This window comes from Schistosoma mansoni, chromosome 2, assembly GCF_000237925.1.
Source record: "Schistosoma mansoni strain Puerto Rico chromosome 2, complete genome".
Lineage (NCBI taxonomy): Eukaryota > Metazoa > Platyhelminthes > Trematoda > Strigeidida > Schistosomatidae > Schistosoma > Schistosoma mansoni.
The window spans coordinates 12,782,080-12,805,463 of NC_031496.1; the positions used below are offsets into that span (position 1 = coordinate 12,782,080).

At 34.5% G+C, this 23,384-nt stretch overlaps 1 protein-coding gene across 1 annotated transcript; it reads left to right on the top strand.

Annotated features, from left to right (window-relative positions):
• Window positions 1-210: 210 nt before the first annotated feature.
• On the top strand, window positions 211-18,636 carry Smp_130210 (putative chl1 helicase homolog; the record flags this gene model as incomplete). Its single annotated transcript, XM_018795731.1, has 4 exons — window positions 211-2,126; window positions 3,453-3,720; window positions 6,740-6,966; window positions 18,544-18,636. Exons 1-4 carry the CDS (start codon window positions 222-224, stop codon window positions 18,634-18,636), a joined length of 2,493 nt encoding a protein of 830 aa, XP_018650014.1. The 5' UTR covers window positions 211-221.
• Window positions 18,637-23,384: the final 4,748 nt, after the last annotated feature.

Consider the following 23,384-nt stretch of genomic DNA (forward strand, 5'->3'; position numbering starts at 1 on the left):
AAGGGATTTTTGAAGGAATACTGAAATTCAAGATTGATAAGCAAACAAGAGTGCATGTATCTGCACCATTGTGAACGATTCTAAGTAATGTCACCCAGTTGGCAGCTGCAAATCAATGGTTTGAGACGTTGACCTGTGCAAACGCTAACAAAATTACGCTGTATCCCCGTAATATAAGTTCTATTGTTGTTTGTTCGTTTTGTCTTCATAGATATATTCATATGATGGATGATGATTTCTATAATGATTCAATCGGAGATCAAATTCTCTTGGAATTAAATATCACCAATTTTACACCAACGGTAACTGACAAAAACAAAGAAATTACGGGATCGACTGAAAATGAAATTAATAGTGTAAATGATAAATTACATTCATTAATAACTACACCAGATCAATTTATCGATTTCCCCTATCCGAAACCATATTCACAACAATTAGAATTGATGCAAACAGTCTATAAGACATTAGAATCTAACTGTTGTGGTATATTTGAAAGTCCAACTGGTACTGGCAAATCATTGAGTCTATTAACAGCAACATTACGTTGGCTTTTAGATTATAACGAAAAACAGATTATATTATTAAATAGTCTTCAATCTCAATTAAAATTAATGAATCATGAAAATAAAGAGAATAATTCTAAAGAATACGATTGGATAATGGAATATGATAAAAATCGTTTATTAAAACAACAAATCGAACCACAAATTGAAGATCTTTTGATCTATCAATCTAATTTACAATTAATTGAGAAAATAAAATCATCTTCCACATCCTCCTCCTCATTACCGTTCAAACATCAAACTGACTTTTCAAATGTTGATGAAATGACCCTAACTGAAGCGAATTCTGAAAATATTGATATTGACCAACTGAAAAATATAATAGACATTTCCAATGATCAGTATGACTGTGATGATGAATTATTTTTATGTAAACCTGATGAAAACTTATTCGATAAACATAAAATTAGCGAATTAGATGAAATTGAATTGGATCAACAATTTGAAAGTCAACAGCAATCTGATAATGGATTATTACGTATTATTTATTGTAGTCGTACTCATTCACAACTCGGACAAGTAGCCAAAGAATTTGCAAAATGTAAAACATTATTTAATAAAGTCACAATAATTCAATTATCATCAAGACATTTGTTATGCACTAATGAAACAATTTTTCAATTAAAACACCCAGATTTAATTAATATTGCCTGTCTTGAATTGAATCGATCGCGTAATCGTGAGCAAGGTGAATCGAAAAGTTTCAGATGTCCAATGCGTAATTCAACAGCTGTTAATAATTTATCCAAACACCTATTAATTGGTAATTCAGCCTTGAATATAACTAGTACTATTAGAGATAGAAAGTCAAGTAAGTCATCCAAATCGACCAGTGTTTTGAGTAATTCTTCGAAAGAATGCCAAAAAGATGAGAAAAATTTAAACGATACCCAATTATCGTCTCATATTGGATGTCCATACTACGCTAATCGTAAGGGTTTACCATTAGCTCAATTAGTTTTAGTACCATATTCATCATTGCTACAACCATCAAATCGTTTGACATCTGGTTTAAAACTCAAAAATTCGATTGTCATAATTGATGAAGCGCATAATTTATTAGAAGCAACAGCGTCGTCAATGTCAGTCAGTTTGTCATTAGTAAATGATTTATATAAATTGGAAGAGTTATTTTCTGGTTATTTACAATATTATCGTTCACGTTTATCATCAGTTCTTGCATTAAGACTACGTCAGATAAAACATTTTATACAACAATTGAAAGTTTATTTAAATACTACACTTAAGCATATTCAATTATCAATATCTTCCATGTCGGATAATGTTATCATCAAGACAGTGAATAAATTGTTTTCGGAATCGAATTTGGACAATATAAATTTAGGTGAATTTATTGATTGTTTAGAATATCAACATTTTATTATGAAATTAATTGGTTTCTCTAAATGGTATAATAATAACAATAATACACAACAGAATTCAAAACAATTAGATAATGTTTCAATTAGTCAAACAACCTGTTCACAAATGACAAATTTACTAAACAGTATGAAAAGAAAATATTCTAATGCGAATAGTCAGTGTGGAGATATCAGTCAAGTAAGTTAACACATGGTTACATAATTCGGTTAGTTGAAGTTACAATTTTTTCTCATAGTGTAATAGGTTTCTCTACTTAAAAGGGAAAATTCATTTTTGCAAAGTGTTCTGAATCTTCACAAGTTAACGCGGTATTTTTCATCTGAATAGCTTATTTTTTCTTACTGACTATGATATTAGTAAAGCAGCTGTTGGAATGTTTGCACTCGAAGTATCTGTTATGAGTTTTAATCTAAACCTCTTTCCTATAGGCATAGTTAGTTTTGGAATTACCAAACTTCTTTAGTTTGGACGGACAAATACTATCTGTATGCCGCATTTCGAGTAGAACTCGGAACTAGGCACATGAATCTGTACTTCAGTAAATGATTTATGTTATTATTTGGTAGATTGCGCAAATAGTATCTGTATGTTTAATGAGCTATTGATTAGTAAACAATGTCACGTTTTCCTAATCCGTTAGTACTAACCGAATTCCATCAATCAAGTTCTATTATGGCCACTGCACTGAGTGGCTGGAAATTTTGAGGTTTCAATTCTCTTGATACATGGTAAATCTATTGATGAAGTAGTGAAACTTCATCAGTTGAAATGGCTGAGACACGTGGTACGTATGCACAACCACCGACTGCCCCGACGTGCAATGTTTTATGGTGTAGGAGTAGGTTAGAAGAAAGCTAAAAGCAGCCAGAGCAAAACGTGGTACAAATCCATGAAGTCACTGGCAAGTGAACTGAGCCATTTTGGTAGGTGTAGATTACCTGGTTGAGATCCGCGAGATGATAATAACCGATGGTTAGAAACCTTGAATGACATGACTCGAAATCGTTTGCAATGGTGCAGGTGCATTCACTCTTTGTGTTCTCCCAAATTCTAATCTGAATTCTTCATGTCCCTTTCTTTTTTCTCTTCCCAAATTTATTTCACTGGATTATACTCCTTGAATGACATCTTCAAACCCTAATCTTTCGGATTACTGCTTATACTTTTACTACCTCTACCACTATGGGGTTTGAATCGACAATTGTTTCTCTGTGCTAATGTGGTATGACAACTTGAACTGATGTACGTACGAAGTTCTACGTCTTCGGTGACTGACTGACTTGTACGAAACGTTGGTACATAATACCCTGCTGACTAACTCCAGCTACTGAAGTTTGGATCACCTGTAGAATCTGAAATACTGAACCATGAGATTCATCTAGGATGTAAACATATCTGGATAAACAGAATTTTTTAAACATGTATTGAGACTATCAGAAAGATACCAGATGTTTTAAAAGGTATTTCTTGAATTCCACTTTCAAATTTTCAATTCAATTTCAGGTTTGTATTTCGAATAAAAAGTCTAAAATAGATATAGAAAAGTCTGAAGGAATCGGCTCCAGTTTATTTAAATTTCATAGCTTTCTTCAAGCTTTAGAATTTTGTGAAGAAGATGCACGTATAATTATTGAACCTGTTAAGAACTCAACAAAATTAAATCTATCAACCTCCTCGTCTGATCTATCGTCTTCTTCAAGTAATCTGGCAGATGATTCTCAAGATTTGTGTTTACGTGTGGTATTTTTAAATCCTGGAAGGTATTTAAAAGGTTAGAAAATTGACTGATTTTCATTATTTGTAATAACATTAAGTTTTTTTTTATGCAATCATTATGTTGGGAGATGCTTTAGTTCTAAAAAAAATTCACTGGAATCAGCCAAAAAATGAATTTCTGAATAAGTGCTATTTGGAATCTTCAGTTGTAGGTTTTTCATTTTCAGCTAAGTTTACCATATATCTAGTTGATCATCGTCCGTAAGATATAGACTAATTAAACTCACGAAAATCATTGTTAATCTGTTATAACACATAGCAGTTTAGGTGCTCTTATAATTGTATTTCAAATTATGTGACAAATTTTCAGCCTATAGAGAATAGAGAGTATATAATTAAAAATGTATACTCAATTAATTATCATTAAATGATGAAGGATAATCTTAAATTTAAATTAAGGTTTTGTTGTTGGAATCAGTGTCTGTACCTCAGAAGTACATAAACCTTGTGCAAGCTCTTTACTCAAACACTACCAGTCGAGTCAGAGCTTATGGCAAACTGTCATCTGATTTTACAACCTCAAGTGGTGTCCGACAAGGCCGTTCACTATATCCATTTTTGATTAATTTTATCATAAACCTACTGCTGGAAATAAGGCTCTTGTCGATTGAATTTTCAGGAATTGATCTCCTACCAGGAGGTCCACCTATTAACTTAGGTTACGCAGATGACATAGTCCTGTTTGGTGAAGATAAAACGTAAAGTCTTTTGGTGGCACTGAGCAACAATACCAGGATGTTTAGGATGCCTTCCTCCCCTTCTAAATACAAACTGTTGCTTCAGGATTGGCATGCTTCAACACCTGACGTAAAGACAGGGAGTGAAGTAATCGAGAACTTCACTTTTCTTGGAAGTCTGATCAGACCTAATGGGTTGGTGTCTGACGAAATCTCCCAACGGATTCAGAAGTCTGGTTTGGCTTTTGCCAACTCACGTCACCTATGGCGAAGACGAGATATCCGTCTATCAATTAAAGGACGAGTATACTGTGCAGCAGTTCGTTCTGTTCTACTTTACGGCTGCGAAACGTGGCCATTAAGAGTAGAATATACTCGTAAGTTACCAGTATTTGATCACAGATGTCTCAGGAATATTGCTCGCATCTGCTGGGATCACCGGGTAATTAATAATGAAGCCAAAAGCAGGGTATTCGGGAATCATGATAAGTCAGTTGATGAGGTCGTAAATCTTCATCGACTGAGATAGTTGGGTCACGTGTTACGTATGCCTGAACACCGATTACCACGGCGCGCTATGCTGACTGATGTTAGAGACGGATAGAAGAAAGTTAAGGGCGGCCAAACCAAAACGTGGCATCAGTCCTCCAAGTCACTAACCTTTAATCTGAGCCATGTTGGTAGATGCAGACTGCTTGGTTGGGGTCCGCGTGACTACCGTAACCAATGGTTGGAGACTCTATGTGACATGGCTCAGAGTGGATCACAATGGCGTGGGTGTATACATTCTTTTTCTGCTCTCAAACTATGAGATTAAAATAGCTTTATACCTTAGTTTCTACGAACTCATGTATCATATCCTTATACACAATCTTTCTTTTATATATTACTACCATTGACGTAACTGCTTCTATGGATTTGGTGTTCATCTTATTGTGCTAATGAGGTGTGGAAATTTGGATCGATGCATATATGTGCCCGGTCCTAGGTTTTAGCTGATTGACTGACTGATTGTTTGCCATAAATGTATGAAGTTCCCAGAAGTTAAAACCACAATAAAGGAAGCCTGTGTTTGGATGTTTTTGGTTATCTATAGTTTTATTAGCTGAATTACGCAGAAGTGTATCTAGGTTAGCCATAGGATTGTATGTGAAGATGACAGATCAATTGGTTGATGCAGACTATTGTGATTGGGGTCCGAAAATTATCAGAACTAGCAGTTGGATGACGTTTCTCAGAATCGATCACAACGGCGGATATGGATTCACTGTTTTTCTTCTTTTCGATCTTAAATCCTGAAATCTTCGTATACTCATTTTTATTCTTTAATATACCTAGTCACTTCTTCCATCACTGATACTGTTACTAATTCTACCACTCCAGGATTTGGTTTCATAGTTTTATCTCTCTGTTTTTTCACAAATTGAACCAATGTATTTTAGGTATCAGGTTTTACGTTGCACGTGACTGACTGAATGAATGAAGCGTATCTATGGGATTCAAACCAAGATGACTTTCTCGTGCTTTTGAAGTTGAATGAGGAAGACGAAAACCCTAAAAACTAAACCTGTCAATCTCGCAATGTAATCTAGATAGAATTGTTGTAAAAACTATTTAATTTCCTTATTATTAAATCCTCATGGGAATATATAGAAATCCACTCATAAATTTAATCGTTAAGTCTTAGGCACATACGTATGTTTAAAATAATGCTTTTGTTTATATGAAATTATGTTTCAACTCTGTTCACTTTTTCCACCGGTGCATATGGGAATTCATCTGTATCTAACAGTTCCCAGACAAATGTACGGTAGCCTCTCTGAATTTTTCAAACAAGATCTCAGTACAACCTCTTCATTTTCTATTAGTGGCGTTGTGTTCTCTAAGACAAAATGTTTAATCGCAGAGTTTTCATTGACGTTCTGGAAAACAACATGATCATCTACCCTTTGTAGTAGTGAGCATTTCAATTATTCTATAAGTGTTATGTCTGGTCGTTCTGACAGTCTCGTTTGTGTTAGTTGTCTCGTTGTGTCAGTTGAATTCTGACTAAAATATAACTCAATACCAGATAGGTTTGTGTTTAGATCTAGTTTAGTTTTGAGAAAAATAGAAACGATTTTTTTACTTGTAATGAGTTTAGTTGAATTATGATTAAAATATTTTCCTTTTAAAGATGACCTCTCATCCATCTTCAAAACTAAACTTCGATTTGCAGTTCACCCATAATTAATATTAGGCGACAGTCCTCGTCTATTACGGGGTAATATTCACTGTTTTCTTTTTAAATACAATAAACATTATTTTTACCATCAATGTATCAAAATTCTTAATTAGATCTAGTACAAGAAGCTAGAAGTGTCCTTTTGGTTGGTGGTACAATGCAGCCGTTCAACGAAGCGATTGAACAAATATTTATACCGTCTGGTAAATTATCCAATCAAATCGTCACATTTACATGTGATCATGTGATTAATGCGAAAAAACAATTAGCCGTTTATCCTCTAGGTGTACATAGCCATCAATCAAATGGGGAAGTATTTTCATTAGATTTCACATACCAGGTTAGTGGAATAGTTTGTGAAAGCGTTTACTGATTAGTGTTGAAAGTTTGAATAAGTTATTTATAGGATTCGTTTTCATTTACCATTAATAATTATAAATATCATTATTCGTCATCAAATAATATGGCCTTATGATATTGAGAATTGAATGAAGGTAGAATGTGTATGTGTGCGTGTGGATCGTTAGATTCGAGACTCATACGATGAATTAGAATGCTGCATTTATGTCATGAAATTCTTTTGCATGTAGATCTCAGTAATTCATCTGTTGTTTTTATATCTAAAACAGTATAAATGTTCGACTGATAGGTACGTGATATCTTTATGAAAATCTTTTTGTTCGAAGGATACTGTTAAGATCTACTGACATTTGCTAACGTTTTTCTGAAGATGGCCAACAAATATTACTGTTATTTTTACAGAAAAGTAGAAATCATGAGTAATACATGCTTCACTATATACCTAGCTGGTTCTTTCTTGCACATATCTTTGACGTTCATACCTTCGACTTGAACTCATTCAATGGTTCTTGTAACTTCTTCGCACTCATTCAAACACAGATGTATACAAATGGTTCCACTAAACCGTGATTGAATTTCATACGTGTGCTCAAAAAGAGGTAGTATTCTTCTCCAACGAATACTCATCGTAATATGTGCTATTTGTCTTCACCATTGGGTTGATATTGGATTCCATCAAGTCATAGATAGTTTATTTGTATGACTAAAATTGAAGCTTGCCGAAATATGCAGTTGGAAAATCATAACTGGTATAAGAAGTTATTGTCATATCTTCACTAGATATTATCTAAGTACATTTCTTCATAACTAAGTATACAACCCTGAGATTTATTGTTACTCTCAACAATAAGTACGTCCGACAACATAGCCTTTAGCAGAAGGCTAAAATTCTTTCAATTAAACAGATCTTTCATCTAACCTAACCCGGAGTTAGTGGACGTATGGGCTAAAATTTAAGACCAGAGGACCATAAGATTAACGAATTCGAAGTTATTTCTCATTTGTATTGCCGTTAACAATACTACTACTTATACTAAAAATAGTAATTCAGCTTATTAATCACTTGTCTGCTTGTGTATCAAACTTCATGACTCGTCACTTAGTTTCTTAAATCTAGTGTTTATGGTAAAATTAGTATGTTTACTGCAATAAATCATTGTCTACTTATTTAATGCCAATCGTAATACAGATTGGTACTTTCTATAATAGAAATCTTTACTAATCACCTGTGTATATGTGCGTGTCTACCATTTGCACATATATCAAAAAATTATCACAGAAAAGTCCTAACGACTTATTTGTAAATCTATATCTCAGTATTGTGTGTGTTTCGGCAACTATACATTACTTTTCACGATAATATTCTGAATTCTAATGAGTGTAATGAGTGTAATAAATTTCTCTAATTTGGTGTCTCCATCTACCTTATTCATTCATTTCTCTCTTTACCGCTTGGGCTCTCAGTTTATTGTGTGATATTTATTTTGATACTGATTTTATGAGATTAAGATCTAACGAGTGCGTTAATAATAGTGATCTAAACCAAGGTCTTACGTTAATCTTTCGCTAAGTATGAGCACGGATGTTGTGGCGTAATTCTTTACATAAGTCAAAGAGTTTGTATCCTTTTCTGTACATGTCATGCAGTTCTAGCTTATATGATGTGGGATTCAATCTAAATTAACAATATGCGAAATAACATCAAAATAATTGAAAAGAAATATTTCATCATCTCACTAGGTCTCCAGCCTAATTAAACGAATACTGGAACTCACAGTATGACTACTGAATTGATTCAAATTAAGGATAATCGATAATCGTACTTTAACAATCATTTCAGTTAGGCTAGAGTTGGTGAAGTAGTTAAACAACTAAGAAAAGAGTCAAGCCTAGTTGAGTAGAAATTCCAAATTAGTAAGACATTAGCAATTTTATTGCCTAATAGATTGTCCTGTGGAGTCCTATTCAGAATTGTAAGTATCAACAATAGTAATAATTAGAAATCAACCGATCGAAATTTCAAAGTGATGTGTGGGCGAGCATGATAATGATTGGTTGTTTGCTTAGTCAGATTAGGAGATAGTCTGACAGCTACTAAATTAGTTATATTCCCTTACCCTTAATAATACTGTGACTGTTGTTGGATTGTGTCGGGTTGTTGTTGGTTTGGGATGTGGAAATATACTTACGTTCTCTAGTCAGGCTAATCACATGCTCTTTATCTGAGTTGTGTTGAAGTCCTGTAGAGTAGACACTGGGAGGGAATCTTGTGTAGATATTCGTCTAAAGTAAATTAACGTCCCATTTGTGTAAACGTGGAAAACTGAGCGTTATATCACAAAGCTACTGTGATTCACCGAAATTCTGCATAGAAAATGTGCTATAAAATAAAGAGTGATATTTAAGTTCGTCAACCTATTTAGAGCAAAAAAGACTGGTTAACTAAAAGGCTCTGTAAACCTAATATCTTACAATAATCGGAAGGTCAAGAATGTGTGTGAATTAGTAAGTAACCAATCAGGTTTCATAGAGCAATAATGATATAAGTATCTTAACTGGACCAGTAAAGCATAATAAAATACGTAGTTTGAAAAGATGCTCAAATATTGCAATATATGTATACCGTGTAAATACATATAATTGGACTATGAAATAACTTTTAATATAACTATGTAACAAATTAAGAGAACAGATTGATAATTGCGTTAACATGAAACACATACTTTGGAGGTGTTGTGGTCTCTGAGCTAGATGGTTTGGTTGAAAAACTTTGATCGTTCTTCAGAACATCCGAATGTACCTCTCGTTTTTAACAATGATTAGTTGAATTAATTTCAAGCTTCATTAAAAGTTTCACATTATCGCCTTTGTCTTAAAATAGAACCTTTTATTAAATTCGTAATATCACAAGTGATGAGCTTTTGATAGTTACTATTTTTGGGGAATTCCATTTATAGTGTATCTAGAAGATGTAAAACTGCATTAGTTCATAAGAAATAGAAGTTTTATTTCATGTCATAATGTGTTAACGAATGACGATCATTACATTGATTAATTAATTTGAATAACTTTCAGCTAATAAGTTTCAGGTTCGAACTCTATCTATTTCAGTTTTGGCAAGCAAGTACCATATAAACTTCTCAGTCATTCAGAAACAACGTAAAATTTGTACGTACGTACATCAGTTCAAGTTGTCATACCACATTAGCACAGAGAAACAATTGTCGATTCAAACCCCATAGTGGTAGAGGTAGTAAAAGTATAAGCAGTAATCCGAAAGATTAGGGTTTGAAGATGTCATTCAAGGAGTATAATCCAGTGAAATAAATTTGGGAAGAGAAAAAAGAAAGGGACATGAAGAATTCAGATTAGAATTTGGGAGAACACAAAGAGTGAATGCACCTGCACCATTGCAAACGATTTCGAGTCATGTCATTCAAGGTTTCTAACCATCGGTTATTATCATCTCGCGGATCTCAACCAGGTAATCTACACCTACCAAAATGGCTCAGTTCACTTGCCAGTGACTTCATGGATTTGTACCACGTTTTGCTCTGGCTGCTTTTAGCTTTCTTCTAACCTACTCCTACACCATAAAACATTGCACGTCGGGGAAGTCGGTGGTTGTGCATACGTACCACGTGTCTCAGCCATTTCAACTGATGAAGTTTCACTACTTCATCAATCGATTTGCCATCCTTACCTATTACCCGTTTCCTAACAACTGCATTACTTACTCGGTGGTCGCATGATATACGAGCAATGCCTCGAAGATACCTATGATCGAATACCAGTAGCCTTTGAATATCCTCCACTCTTACAGGCCATGTTTCACTATCATATAGTAGAACGGAACGAACAGCTGCGCAGTAAACCCGTTATTTATTTCATCCCAACACTAATAGAAACTCATTTTAGATTTTATCCTTTTACACTACTTCAGACTTCTTTTAGACGTCCAACTTGGTATAAAACATAATATAAAATGTGTATCATATATGTACAACCGTCATCTGCTTCAGCACACTTTGTTAGATGGTTTAGAACTGAAACTACAATTCTTACTCATCATATTGTACGGTTTATCTTATAATGTTTCTTATTATTACTATTATTTTTACTTCAATATGTTTCGTATAACTGACAGTGAAAATTTAACAAAAAAATACTATTTAGTAACTGAAATGAACCATTTGTTAATATCAACTAGAATATATCACCAGTTATCTTACAGATGATTGAGTGAATAAATGGCTTACATACTGAATCGTTTGTTTGTTTGTTTCCTTACTCGACTATGTGCTCATCTAATAATTTGTGAATCTGTTAAAATGTATTCCTCTCTCTCTCTCTCACTCTCTTCTGTCATTCAACTTACTCAAGCAATCACTTCACTTTTTATGGGTCATAAAAAATAGGATTTATTTCATACGCGAAATCAAATTAGATAGATATAGAACATGTTAGATAATTGATTCCAATGGTGGACAGTAAACAGCTAAACAATGTTCTATGCTCTACCATTATAACTTTCATTTATTCTTCATTTCTATCAGTTTGGATAATTTAATGTATGTATGATCAATGCATGTGAGTTATTGAAGAGCAAAAAGGTAGAATGGTCTACCTGTAGAACATATTAACGGACTAATTTGTATTTACATTACCATAGGTCATTTTCTGTTTACTGGTATAAAATGTCCTTCAAGGTCAGTCAATTATGCAAATTAAGAAGTAGAATATGATGATGGAATAAAATTAAAATGAAACAAAATGCAAAATGTACATTATCATATCTAAGTTAGTAGTATAGTAGTATATGATAAATTGCTATGATTTTTATTATAGTAAGCCGGTTTTTTTAAATACTTGCTTGGCAAGTAGTGTAGATGTTCTTCATTTGTTACTTTATCTTATATAGTTAAGATCATGGGTCTGATAATGATCATATGCTCACTAGTGACTGGCTCCATGAGGTAATTCCTGGAGTTCTAGTGAGAAGTCGTAGCCAGTGGAGCTAATCCATGTCAGGTAGAGACAGGTATCTACCTCAGTACAATGGAAGTTGGTCGAGCGATTTTGTGGATTGGTTGAGGTTAGACATTAACACCGTTGGATGCCGCCTCAATGGTCTATCGGTTAAGTGGTCTGGCGCGAGACTGGTAGGCCCTGGGTTAGAGTCCCGCGTGGCGGGGTCGTGGATGCGCACTGCTGAGGAGTCCCAAAATAGGACGAAACGGCCATCCAGTTCTTCCAGGTCTTCCATGGTGGTCTAGCTTCAATTGACTCATGATCTTAACTATATAAAGTTACTAAAATCGTTTACCTGCTTAATTAACTCCATAAATATTCCTTGTCATCTTTTTATTTACTCAGCTTTTGAAATTATTTTCATTTATTTCTTTTCCATCTGTTGGATAAGACAAATAAAAACCACCACCACCATCTTGACTTAAAAGAACCAATGATAACACAGTGTAGAAACGTCTTTAATTCATATATGGTTAAATTAATCGACTGTCAACCAGTCGGTTATTAATTTGAACCCGATTCCATTTGACTTGATTTAAATACATAAACTCTTGCGTGCTGAACGAGCTATATATGTATTAAGTTATTAGTTTTTTCGTTAAAATCAGTCGTCTACAGTGTTTATATACCCATGAATAACTAATTAATCTTTACGATGTGCGTTTAGTACGGTTAATATGAAGATTTCAGTGTTTGGATAGTGCTGAATATAATCAACATGATATTACATTGCCATTTATTTCTGGTTGATCACTAATTCAATGAATCATCAGTAATTTTCTTTGCTTCAAATTAAATTGATATCTAACAATAAGTATTTCACTTATGATTAGTTTTCCACCTTAAATGAACTAATAATCTTGTGGATTTACAAGTGAATCTTCTTTTTCTTTGAAAATAGCAGTCGCTGTAACAACTGTGCAATTGTTACATCCTTAATCTGTCTATCCATTAGTCCGTGCGTAATATGCAAGGAGTGAGAGAGAGAGTTGTCTCAATCTAGTTTTCGCCCTTGACGCTTATTTAGTACAAATTTGAGACGTCTTTTGAGTTCGATTAGTGATTAAACGTCCATAACGGCAGAGAGAAAGAAAATTGTCATATTACTGACCTATAACCTAATACGTTGGTAATCTGAAAGAGGGAAGACGATTTTATTGGGACTGTTATCCGATCTATTTCAGACTCAAATGTAATTAATAACGCAAATTAGTGCATATGTAACTAACATGACCACAAAGCGTGAAAAATGAGGTAAATACAACCATGTCCTAAGACATTAGAGTACAAAAATGGAATACAATGCATATTTTTAGTGCCATAATTTTTAAATCGAAAAAAATATAACCATAATTTATATATTGAACGAAAGCTTATTATTCTAGAATAGAATGGTAATCAGGTAATAACTAGGAACTATGATTGATTGATTGGTTTCTTAAACTTATAACGAGATTGATATTTGCGGCTCACTTTACATCCATTCGCTTATGGATAGTGCCAACGTAGTTTTCCATATATTTCCCAGAATTCCACTTTCTTTTAGTTATTTCTATCTATAACCGTATATTTCAAGGTTTTTATTGCGTCAATGTTCAGAATCAGATTAAAGGTTTGGTTATTGTATTCTGACGAGAGAAAGCCCTAGGATATTGTTTCATTTTAGGTAATAATCACCAGGTTCACTTGGATTTTAAAAGAAGTTAGTTTCGTCTGACAACTCGTATCGCCACCACCCAATGTTCCAGTCGAATTATGACTGATTTACTGTAGAACTGGTTCAAATACAAAAATTGATCACTTGATAGTACTTAATTATACAGTTCTGTCCATCTATCTTGAAATTTATTCATCAAGCTAAATAAATTAACGTTGTAATTTTATAATCGAGATATTAATAGTCATTTCAAATTGTAGATGAAATTTTTTGCAAATATTTTTGAAAAGCAGAGGCGAATTTCCTTATCGCTTCCGAATTAAAAGGGTTTTCATGTTTACCAAGCACGTACTTGATAAAACAATGAGTATTAGACTGACCTCGTCCCATTTCGATTTTGACTTGACGAACGTTTAAATTGTGGCGATAGATGATTGTTTTTTTAGGAGCTCATTTCAATTATCAACAATTAGTGACTCTTAAAACAACTACATTGTGGCTAGCAATAGGATTCTATACATCCGTTTCATATTGCTTGTGGCTCATCATTTGGGTTTACTTGCACTCCAGTAACTCAGTAAATAACGTATTGAGCGTTTGAAGTAAATATTACTGGGTTCGAGTCCAGGATACAAACACATCCAGTTAACGAGTCTGAGATAGGACTAAACACATGTTATGAATTACACTTCTAACCACTTCCCGTGTATTTCCTATGTTTAGATTTACATTACAGTCAAAATCAATTTTCTCTCCATTCGCTGCTAGTCTGGTTAATTTTTTCTCTCTCCTTCATTATGTTAGTCTAATGTGTATGGTAACTCAGAACAATGCATATTTGTACCAAGTCTCTTTAATTAATGGTAATTGACTGATAAACAGACTATCGCGAAGATTATCTATCTCTTTGTAGCTATTTTCTTACCTTGATATTCTGTTTGCATACAAAAATGTGACTTCTTTACGAAATTACTGGAATATTTCAGATTCTCTTGATCTTCGACAAATTATGCTTGTTATAGTTTCATTTCAACTGACTTCATAGTTTCAGATTTCGTTTTACAAATCATTTTCATTTTTTAGCTATCCATATTTAATAATAATATGACTTTTTGTCTATTGTGTCATTGATTATTCATTTTCTTTTCAAGTAAACATGACCCTCAGACATCCTGTGTCGTTTGTCGACAATAAATATAGATTTATATAAAAGAAAAGACCACTATTGTCTAGTCATGAAGATGAATACTTTGGAATCAATATGTCTTTAAAAAATTAACCGTTAATAAATAAATGCTTAGTTTATAAGCTGTTATATAGAATTATCTCAGGAAACGAAGATTTATGTATTCAGTCCTATTTCAAGCTCCTTTAAATTAATTTAGAATCTAAAACGCAAATCTCATCCTATTTATAGCTCATCAGGAGGTCCTATCAGTGTTGATGTTCGTATTAAGACTCGAATCTAGCACTGATTTCTTTAAACACCGTGTTGTCCACTGAGATACTGATTCCAGATAGTTACTTACTCGTGAAACGAGTATGAATTTATTCCTTGTTTTTATATTCAGGACTACAATTGATCGGTTACAAACTAATTATCCTAAAGCTTGTAGCAACATGTCTATATTAATGGCATTCTGGTCAGGATATACATGTGACAAAACAAACTGGTCAAAATTCAGTCCAGACCATCAATCGTGAGAAATTACGAACCCTTTAAGTTTAGAAACACTCATCTATTTCATGTCAATACCATTTTTGAATAAGCGTAAGGCGTGATCCTTAGAGATTGTATGAATCAAACCTAAGAATCTTCGTTTTCAAACTGCAAATAGAAAACCGCGTTTTAGAACGTCTACCTTTGTTGAAATAACCGAACGGTATCATTATACTTCATATGGTGAATGTAGTTTATGCTTGTAAATAAATTTGTTCACGTTTACTCAAATTTATTCATTCATTAATCTTAGAAATTATTTCTACCTGCAACCTTATATATGTATAACATAACACTGAGGATTACCAATATATACGCCGTAGAAAGTAAACTGGCAATGTTTCTGAATAAGTATGTAATGCAAAATCATAAAATAACAGAACAGTAATGAACTTCAATTAAACACTGTAACCAAGCTAGATTTCATCCGATTAAAAGGTAGATCTTACTATTAATATAGAAAATAGGTGGATAATATTGCGCATTCATCACTAAAATCACCTACTTTGAACTGTGAGTGATATAATCTCAAGCTGGTGAGTTATGCGATCTCATACAGCGAGTTTTATTAAACCTTCATTCCACTGAACTATAATTTCGTAAACTGTTCATTTCTTCATTTTATACTTCACTCAGTCTCATCACCAACAAATAATGTTGAATTTTAATAGTTGAGCTCATGAGTCAGTTGAAACTAGACCACCATGGAAAACCTGAGAGCACTGGACGGCCGTTTCGTCCTATTTTGGGACTCCTCAGCAGTGAGCATCCACGATCCCGCCTCATGAGATTCGAACCCGTGATCTCATGATCTCAACTATTAAAATTACTATAATATCCACAAAAACCCCTTCTGATAATTATTAATACTGATTACAAAAGCAGGTATTTCATTTCACTGCTAACCAGTATCCTTAATTACAACGTACATTACTCATTAAGAGGACGAGTAGTATTATTTAGTTAAGTTTTGTAAGCTTAACTATTTAAGAAATTTACTTAAGTAATAATTTTAAATAACATAAAATTACCAAGAAACGTTCATATACAATGGATATATGTAGCCATACGATTTCCCATCAATACTTTACCTGTAAGTTGTGCTTTTAGATATCGATTTCATCAGTAAAATTATTAGTCCAATCACTAAAATGATTACAGTGCACGTACCTATCATTAAAACTATTATAACACACTTGATTCTTGGTTTAAAAACTACTCTCCACTCATTATCAGTTTTGTTGTGATCGTCTCTGAGAGTTTCTTTTGAACTTCTTCAAAAGCCAGGAAAATGGTGGAAACCATTTTATTCAGTCAGCATCAATCAAAAACTAGGAGCGTCTAGAAAAACGAAGGATGTTTTTTGCGTTCTGATTGGATAACTGCATATTTTGTTGCAAAATTTAATATCTTTTGAGAAGTTCCTAGAATATTGGGATGATCTATAAACCTATCAATACCCTTAATGTTTGTACAGGAACTAATCTTGAAAGTAAAGATTCTGTCCTTGATTTATGCTCTTTCTCTGTTGTTCGGGGTTCAACTGTATGAGAATTCCGAAGATTTAGGAAACAGGAAATTATTATCAATATTTTAAGTACATGATGTATCAGCTTATTTATATCTAAAAAATGTATAATCATTCTCTTCTGTTCTTTCGAAACTGATATAAAAGTGTATATTGTAATATTTACTAAAAGCATGAACCGTGTTTACCATTATACTATTCAGGTACTCTAGAACTCGTTTCACACCAAAAGTTAATTAAATTTTGAACAATGGCTAGCATTAAAATGCAGGATGCGTGTGTTTGCCTTGTTAGGATACATATTGTAACGAACGTGAACTTAGGGGTAGTTGATGTGTGGGCGAGGAAAATAATGATTGGTTGTTTGCTTAGTCGGACTAGTTACGTGTTCTTGGTTTGAGTTGTGTCAAAGTCTTGTAGAATAGAAACTGGGAGGGTGTCTAGTGTAGATATTCGTCGGAGTTAGATTAACATCTCATTCGTATAAACAGGAAAACAGTATTTTAACAGTAGTAAACAAACTTAATGTTTTATACAAAATTTCAGAGAGCCTTCGTAAAGTACGAAAACCATAGATTGAATTCATTATTTACACATCTTCCTTCAGTTGCCCTGTACGTGCTTCATAATTCTTCCAATCTTGTTAATGCAATCGCTCTCCATTTCGCTACCTGCTCTCCTCAGTTCAGTCTTCTGTTGGCAAGCATTCTACTCCGGATTAGTGTTACATACTACTTATATCTGTCAGCACAAGTAGCATACACCACATTACTAGCTGGATATACTTGTATCTCAGTTTTAAAGTTCACATCGAAGCTCAGATCTACTTTTTTTTACCAATTCTAATCCCCGTGTGTGCTTACTCTTACAATATAGGTCATCGAATGTAGCTAGACTAATATCATCGTATTTTACTGCCATTAAAATCTAAGTTTTTTTATTTTTTATTTAAACACATAAATATTGGTACAAGGAAGCACCAGATACATATGCGCCTCACAAATCTCATTTGATTTTTGTGAGGGCTGTGATACTGCCCAGGTGCCCAGACTGAAGCAGGTGGTTTTCTTAGGGGGCCACACCCGGAGCCTTTGACCTGAAGGTCTAGTCCACAAGGCAGTGGAGCATCGTGAGGAGATGCAGTCCCATGGTAGCCGGTGATCAATGATTGATTCGTACGCCATTTGTTCCCTCAGGATACTAGAGCCGGCCCATGTACACCATTGGTTTGGAATGAGGGTTTTCCAACTCCCCTAGGTGGACTTTCCGTGTCCACCAACCCGGTTAGAGCGCTGGACATTCGCTTTTCGTCCTCTCAATTTCGTAAACAACACCCCAGTGGCGAGAAGGCAGTGAGTAGGACTTCCCTGGCAGAGACTATATATTCGCGTGGCTATGTGAGAGCATTTGGAGAGGGAGAGCGGACTCTCCCCACTCTCGGCCGTACCAGGGCAACAAAGTACTAAGGCTGAAGCAAAGAATACAGTTATTTTATTGTTTATTGCCTGTTAACTTGTCATATCCCCATCAATTATGTTCTTGACTTCGTATATTTATGCTAATCATTTTTCTTTGTACATAAAAACTAGATTTAATTTTATATTTACTACCTATCTTTTAGAACCGTTCTAATCCACATATGATAGATGCATGCGGTGAAGTAATTTTACAAATATGTCAACAACTACCTGGTACGTTAAACAGTATTTTTTGAGTAACGAAAAACCTAACTTTATTTCACATGATGAATTGACAGTAACCGAGTAGACACTGTAAACTAAGAGGGTATAGTTGGATTGCTATTCGGTCCCAGTTTAAAACTCGACAACGCATAAGATTATATCTTTAATCTTCTAATCTCGGACATCAAATGGAAGCACTCTTTCAAAAACAACTACTATCGTAGTATGGAGTGTGTGAAATTTTCTCTGTTGCCCCCAAATGCTCTGGATTCAGCTCTCACATGGTCACGCGTATGCAGCCAGTCAGGGAAGTCTTGCTGATTGCCTTCTCGGGGCAGGAGTGTTGTTTACGAAATTGAGAGGAGAAAAATGGAATGTCCAGTGCTTTAACCGGGTAAGTGGATATGGAGGATTCACCTAAGAGAGTTGGGAAACCCTGATTCCAAACGAATGGTGCATATGAGTCCAAGGATACCGAGAGAACAAACGGCGTATGAGCCCATTCTTTATCATCTGATATCATGGGACTTCATCTCCTAACGTTGCCCCACTGCCTTGTGGATTATACCTCTAGGTCAAAGGTTCGGGTAGTAGCTCCCTAAAAAACTCACCTGCTTCGGTACTGATGGTTTTACTTCAACTGTTACACTATCATCAGCACCCAGACTTCTCAACTATTTCCAGTGTCTAAAAACAAAGGATAGGTTTCGGCATAAATCCCTGTTATAAGTACTTGATAGATAGTTTGGTCCTAATTTGAGAAAATCCACAGAGAAATCAAACTAAGACAAGGAAATTATTCCTAAATTTATTTTGTGGTAAACTAAACTGCATAAAAGTTGATGTCTACTGAATAGCTATAAGTGACGTGAGTGAACTTACTCTTCTTTTCCCATAAATAATCTGTAAACCTTCATATAGGCTCGATTGTTTGGTTTATGTACATTAATACATAAATTAGTTTTAGTGAGCTAAAAGGTATCTGCAGAAATATTTTTCTAATGAGCTCTGGTATTCCACAAGTGCTAGTTATATGTTTTTCGGTAATGGTTTTCATTTAAATTGGATTATATGGTAGTAGCTGAGTGTCAAATCATTACCGGTTGTTTAAATTGCTCAAACTAAGGCTAATAAAGGGAGTGGCTGAATTTGAATAGTGTGTATCTGTGTATCAACTAATGAAATTACTTTGTTCCTATCATTATCATCTAAGCTAAACATGTTTATTATTACTATCGGGTATCGTGCAGGTCGCTGAGTCACATGTTCTATCAGTGATGACGTCTTAGTCGCGTACTGATGAGAAGTCATATATTAGGGGAAGCAGTAATCCAGTACCTTTTAGTTTTCAGTGTTTATTTTGTTTGTTGCTCGACGTACTATTACCATGCGTTTCTATTACATAGATATATTGGTGAGAAAGTCTGTTGATTTTATTGTAAGTTTGCTCCTTGGAATAAATCGTTTTGAGCTTCACCAAATCGGAAACGTACGACGTTATAAACATATGGTCTACTAAATTGATTACTCGCCATTCTTATCTCATAGTTCAATTCTATCATCTAGGATACAGCTTTGCATTCTGCAACGCTGTAGGTGAATATTTAATACCTAGATTATTTAAGTTGTAAATCTACAAAACTCACTGAATACCTATGGTCTCCCAAAATGCAGAAAATGTCATAAACTGTATTACATGACAGATGAGAATTCCTATCATTTTCAATACTTTGGATTGCGTGAAGAATTGCCAAGTTTTCTAAAAATAAACACGCATTGTTAAGGAATCCAGTTGATAAATTTTCGCTTATCAACTATTGAATGTTTCGGAGACACATAAAGGCATCGTCAAATAAATCTGCGTATGGTAAAAAGGTACAATCATGAATAGTAAATCGCATAAATGTCACACACTGCAGTTGGTAACGTAGCTCATCAACAACTTAGATACTAGACATTTCCGAGACCACAAAATCCTACGTTGCCTTACAAAACGTGAGTCTGCCAATAGCATTAGTCTTCCAAGGTCAAGTCTATCTCTCAGACTGTTTGTGTCTTAGCAAAGCTATCTCCGTGTTGTTCTGTCATACATCACGTGATCAGTTTATTGCAGCTGAGTTGTAAAAATTATGACTCATGCTAGTTTGTCTAATCCGACCATGTCAGCTATATAGTCAAAATTGTTGCGTGGGTGGTCAGCCTGTGTTTGTACGTTTAAATAAATAATGTAGTTTGATAAGCTTAGCTATTTATGAGTATTGCTAGTGATAGATATTGTCGTATATTTTGGAAAGCTCTCTATTTTTAAAGTGCAATTAGACGAAGATGGAAGCAACTTTCCTAAAGCTCTTTCCGACCAAACATTCTGCATCTAGTGTTTCTTCGTTCGAAAGTTTCTAAGTCATCATTTTAACATTCAAAATCAAGGACTTGGTGTTTTTATATCTAAATAATTATATATGATGAGCTTCGATTCCTAAAGAAAAACAGCCTTTTTTCAATACCAATGATTACAACGATGATTGTTATTCTTTTTTTTCTTAAGTACTTATTGCATTTGACATTGTTAAGAGTGGCTGGATGTTATAAAACTTGGGACTATTAAGTCCTTTATGTACATACACAATGTTAGTTTTCATTCGCCTTTACTATAAACTACATAGATGTAGGTAAATAAATCATTGTCTGTTGGTTTAAAGATTTGTATTATTAATTGTGATTTGAAAATCATTTTTATTTATTTAAACATATAAACACTGCTAAAAGGAGGCACCAAATATATATGCGCCATACTTCGTCATTCACTTTATGTAAGTGTTATATTTAGAGCTTTAATTCTTGCTATACCGCGTACTACTAGACTACTTGAACGATCGAACCCGCAACGTCGCAAGAGAGAAGATAGAAGACTAGTAAATAGGAATGTATTTGCCAAAACAGTGTCAAATATAGTACGAAAATCTCATGTATTTATAGTTTTTGGCTGAAAGTAAATCATCATTTCGGACAGTCAATAGGCACATACGGGGTCCTTCTTATTCATCCGATAGGGAAGCTACACGTCGACATTCTAGAGTGTTCCTGTAGCGGTGATTGGATGGAATGCCTTCGAATCTTTCTGGGCTTCCTGAGTTTGCCAACGAGCCATCCTTACAGTGAGGATTTGAATACTGCCCGCACACCAAAACAGAAGCACGTGGTTTTCATAAGGGGCCACACCACGAGCCTTTAACCCAGAGGTATAATTCACAAGGCAGTGAAACAACGTCAGGAGACAGTCATATGGTAGTCGGTGACCAGCAATAATTTCTGTTAGGTTGGCTTACAATAAACTCTAGAGAGGCTCATAAAGAGCCCAACCAATCAGCGATTAGTTAGAAGCTATGCTACTAAAAATGCTACTAAAATAACAAGGTCCTGATTGGCTGTTAACACACTGCTACTATGGAATCTCAAGGTCTTTTAATTACTATAAAACCCCTGTTTTTCTGTACATAATTGAACCTTGTAGTAAAGTGCTTCTCTGATACTCGTGTCTTCTCTCTGGTCTTTCAAGTCGCTGAGTAGTGCTAGCCTGGGGTTATCCGAATAGCTAGGATCCGAATAAAGCGTACAACGTACGAGCCATAAAAGTGGCGACGGGGATTTCGGCAAAAAAAAAACAATTGTTGTCGGGGGTTTTGGTACACAAAAAAATACAACAATTGTCGTAGAGGATTCTGGCAAAAAGAAATACAGCAACCGAGACGTGATTTGGGAATCAAACAAGCTGTAATAATTGCCGGTGAATTTTCGGAGTTATTATTATTATCAGCAGAAAAAAATGACGATTTCTTTAGAACAGGCGCTGATAATCTTAGAGCACCGGCAACAACAGATGCTAGCCTTCCAGCAGCAACTAATTGAAACAGTCTTGGACAAGTTTTTCAATAATGGTGCTAAAATGGCCGTCCCAGAAGAACGCCAAGTTGAGGGTTCAATTCCCTTTATATCTGATGGAAAATGCAAAATTGGTAAGTTGGCCGGTTCAGAGCAAGACAATATCTTGCCTAATGCACATGAAACTGTGACAGTATCAGATGAGCAAGAAAAAGAAGGTTCCGCAGACAACCCCCTTAGTCCAGAATCAAATGAAACACCATTAAGTCCGCCCATCTCTGACGACAAACTTACGTCAGAACAGAACTACAGTTTGGGTGATGTTGGCCAAGAAAACTGGAAGAACGCATGTCCAGAAAATAACTGGAACAATACAGTTAACCAAATTGTGCCAAATGTGATTCGAAATCATGGGGAGACAGAAGTTTATAATATGGGTTCGCGTAATGATGCCCATAATTCTGATGAAATTTCGTATAAAGATGAGAAAAATAAGCCGGTCGAATCAGATGGTGATCAAAAATCTGATGCAATTTTATTAGATGCCGATTCTCCTAGTTATCTAATATCCTCTAATGAAAATCTTAATGAATTTGATGGAGATATTTCAGAAAATCCGAATTCCGATAACCTAAAATCAAATATCGTTCATCATCATCTATTTATTTCTAGTAGATTCTGCGTTCAATACGAGAAATATGTCCTAAATGAAGTCATACTAATTGTGTTTTGGAGATATGAAGATCCAACATTATTTCGTGGGGGAGGAAATGTTGGAGAATTTCAACTTACAGATAATTTTTTTAAAATCAGAATCTGATATTCGAATCTTCAAAAAAAGGGAGGTGTTAGGTTGGCTTACAATAAACTCTAGAGAGGCTCATAAAGAGCCCAACCAATC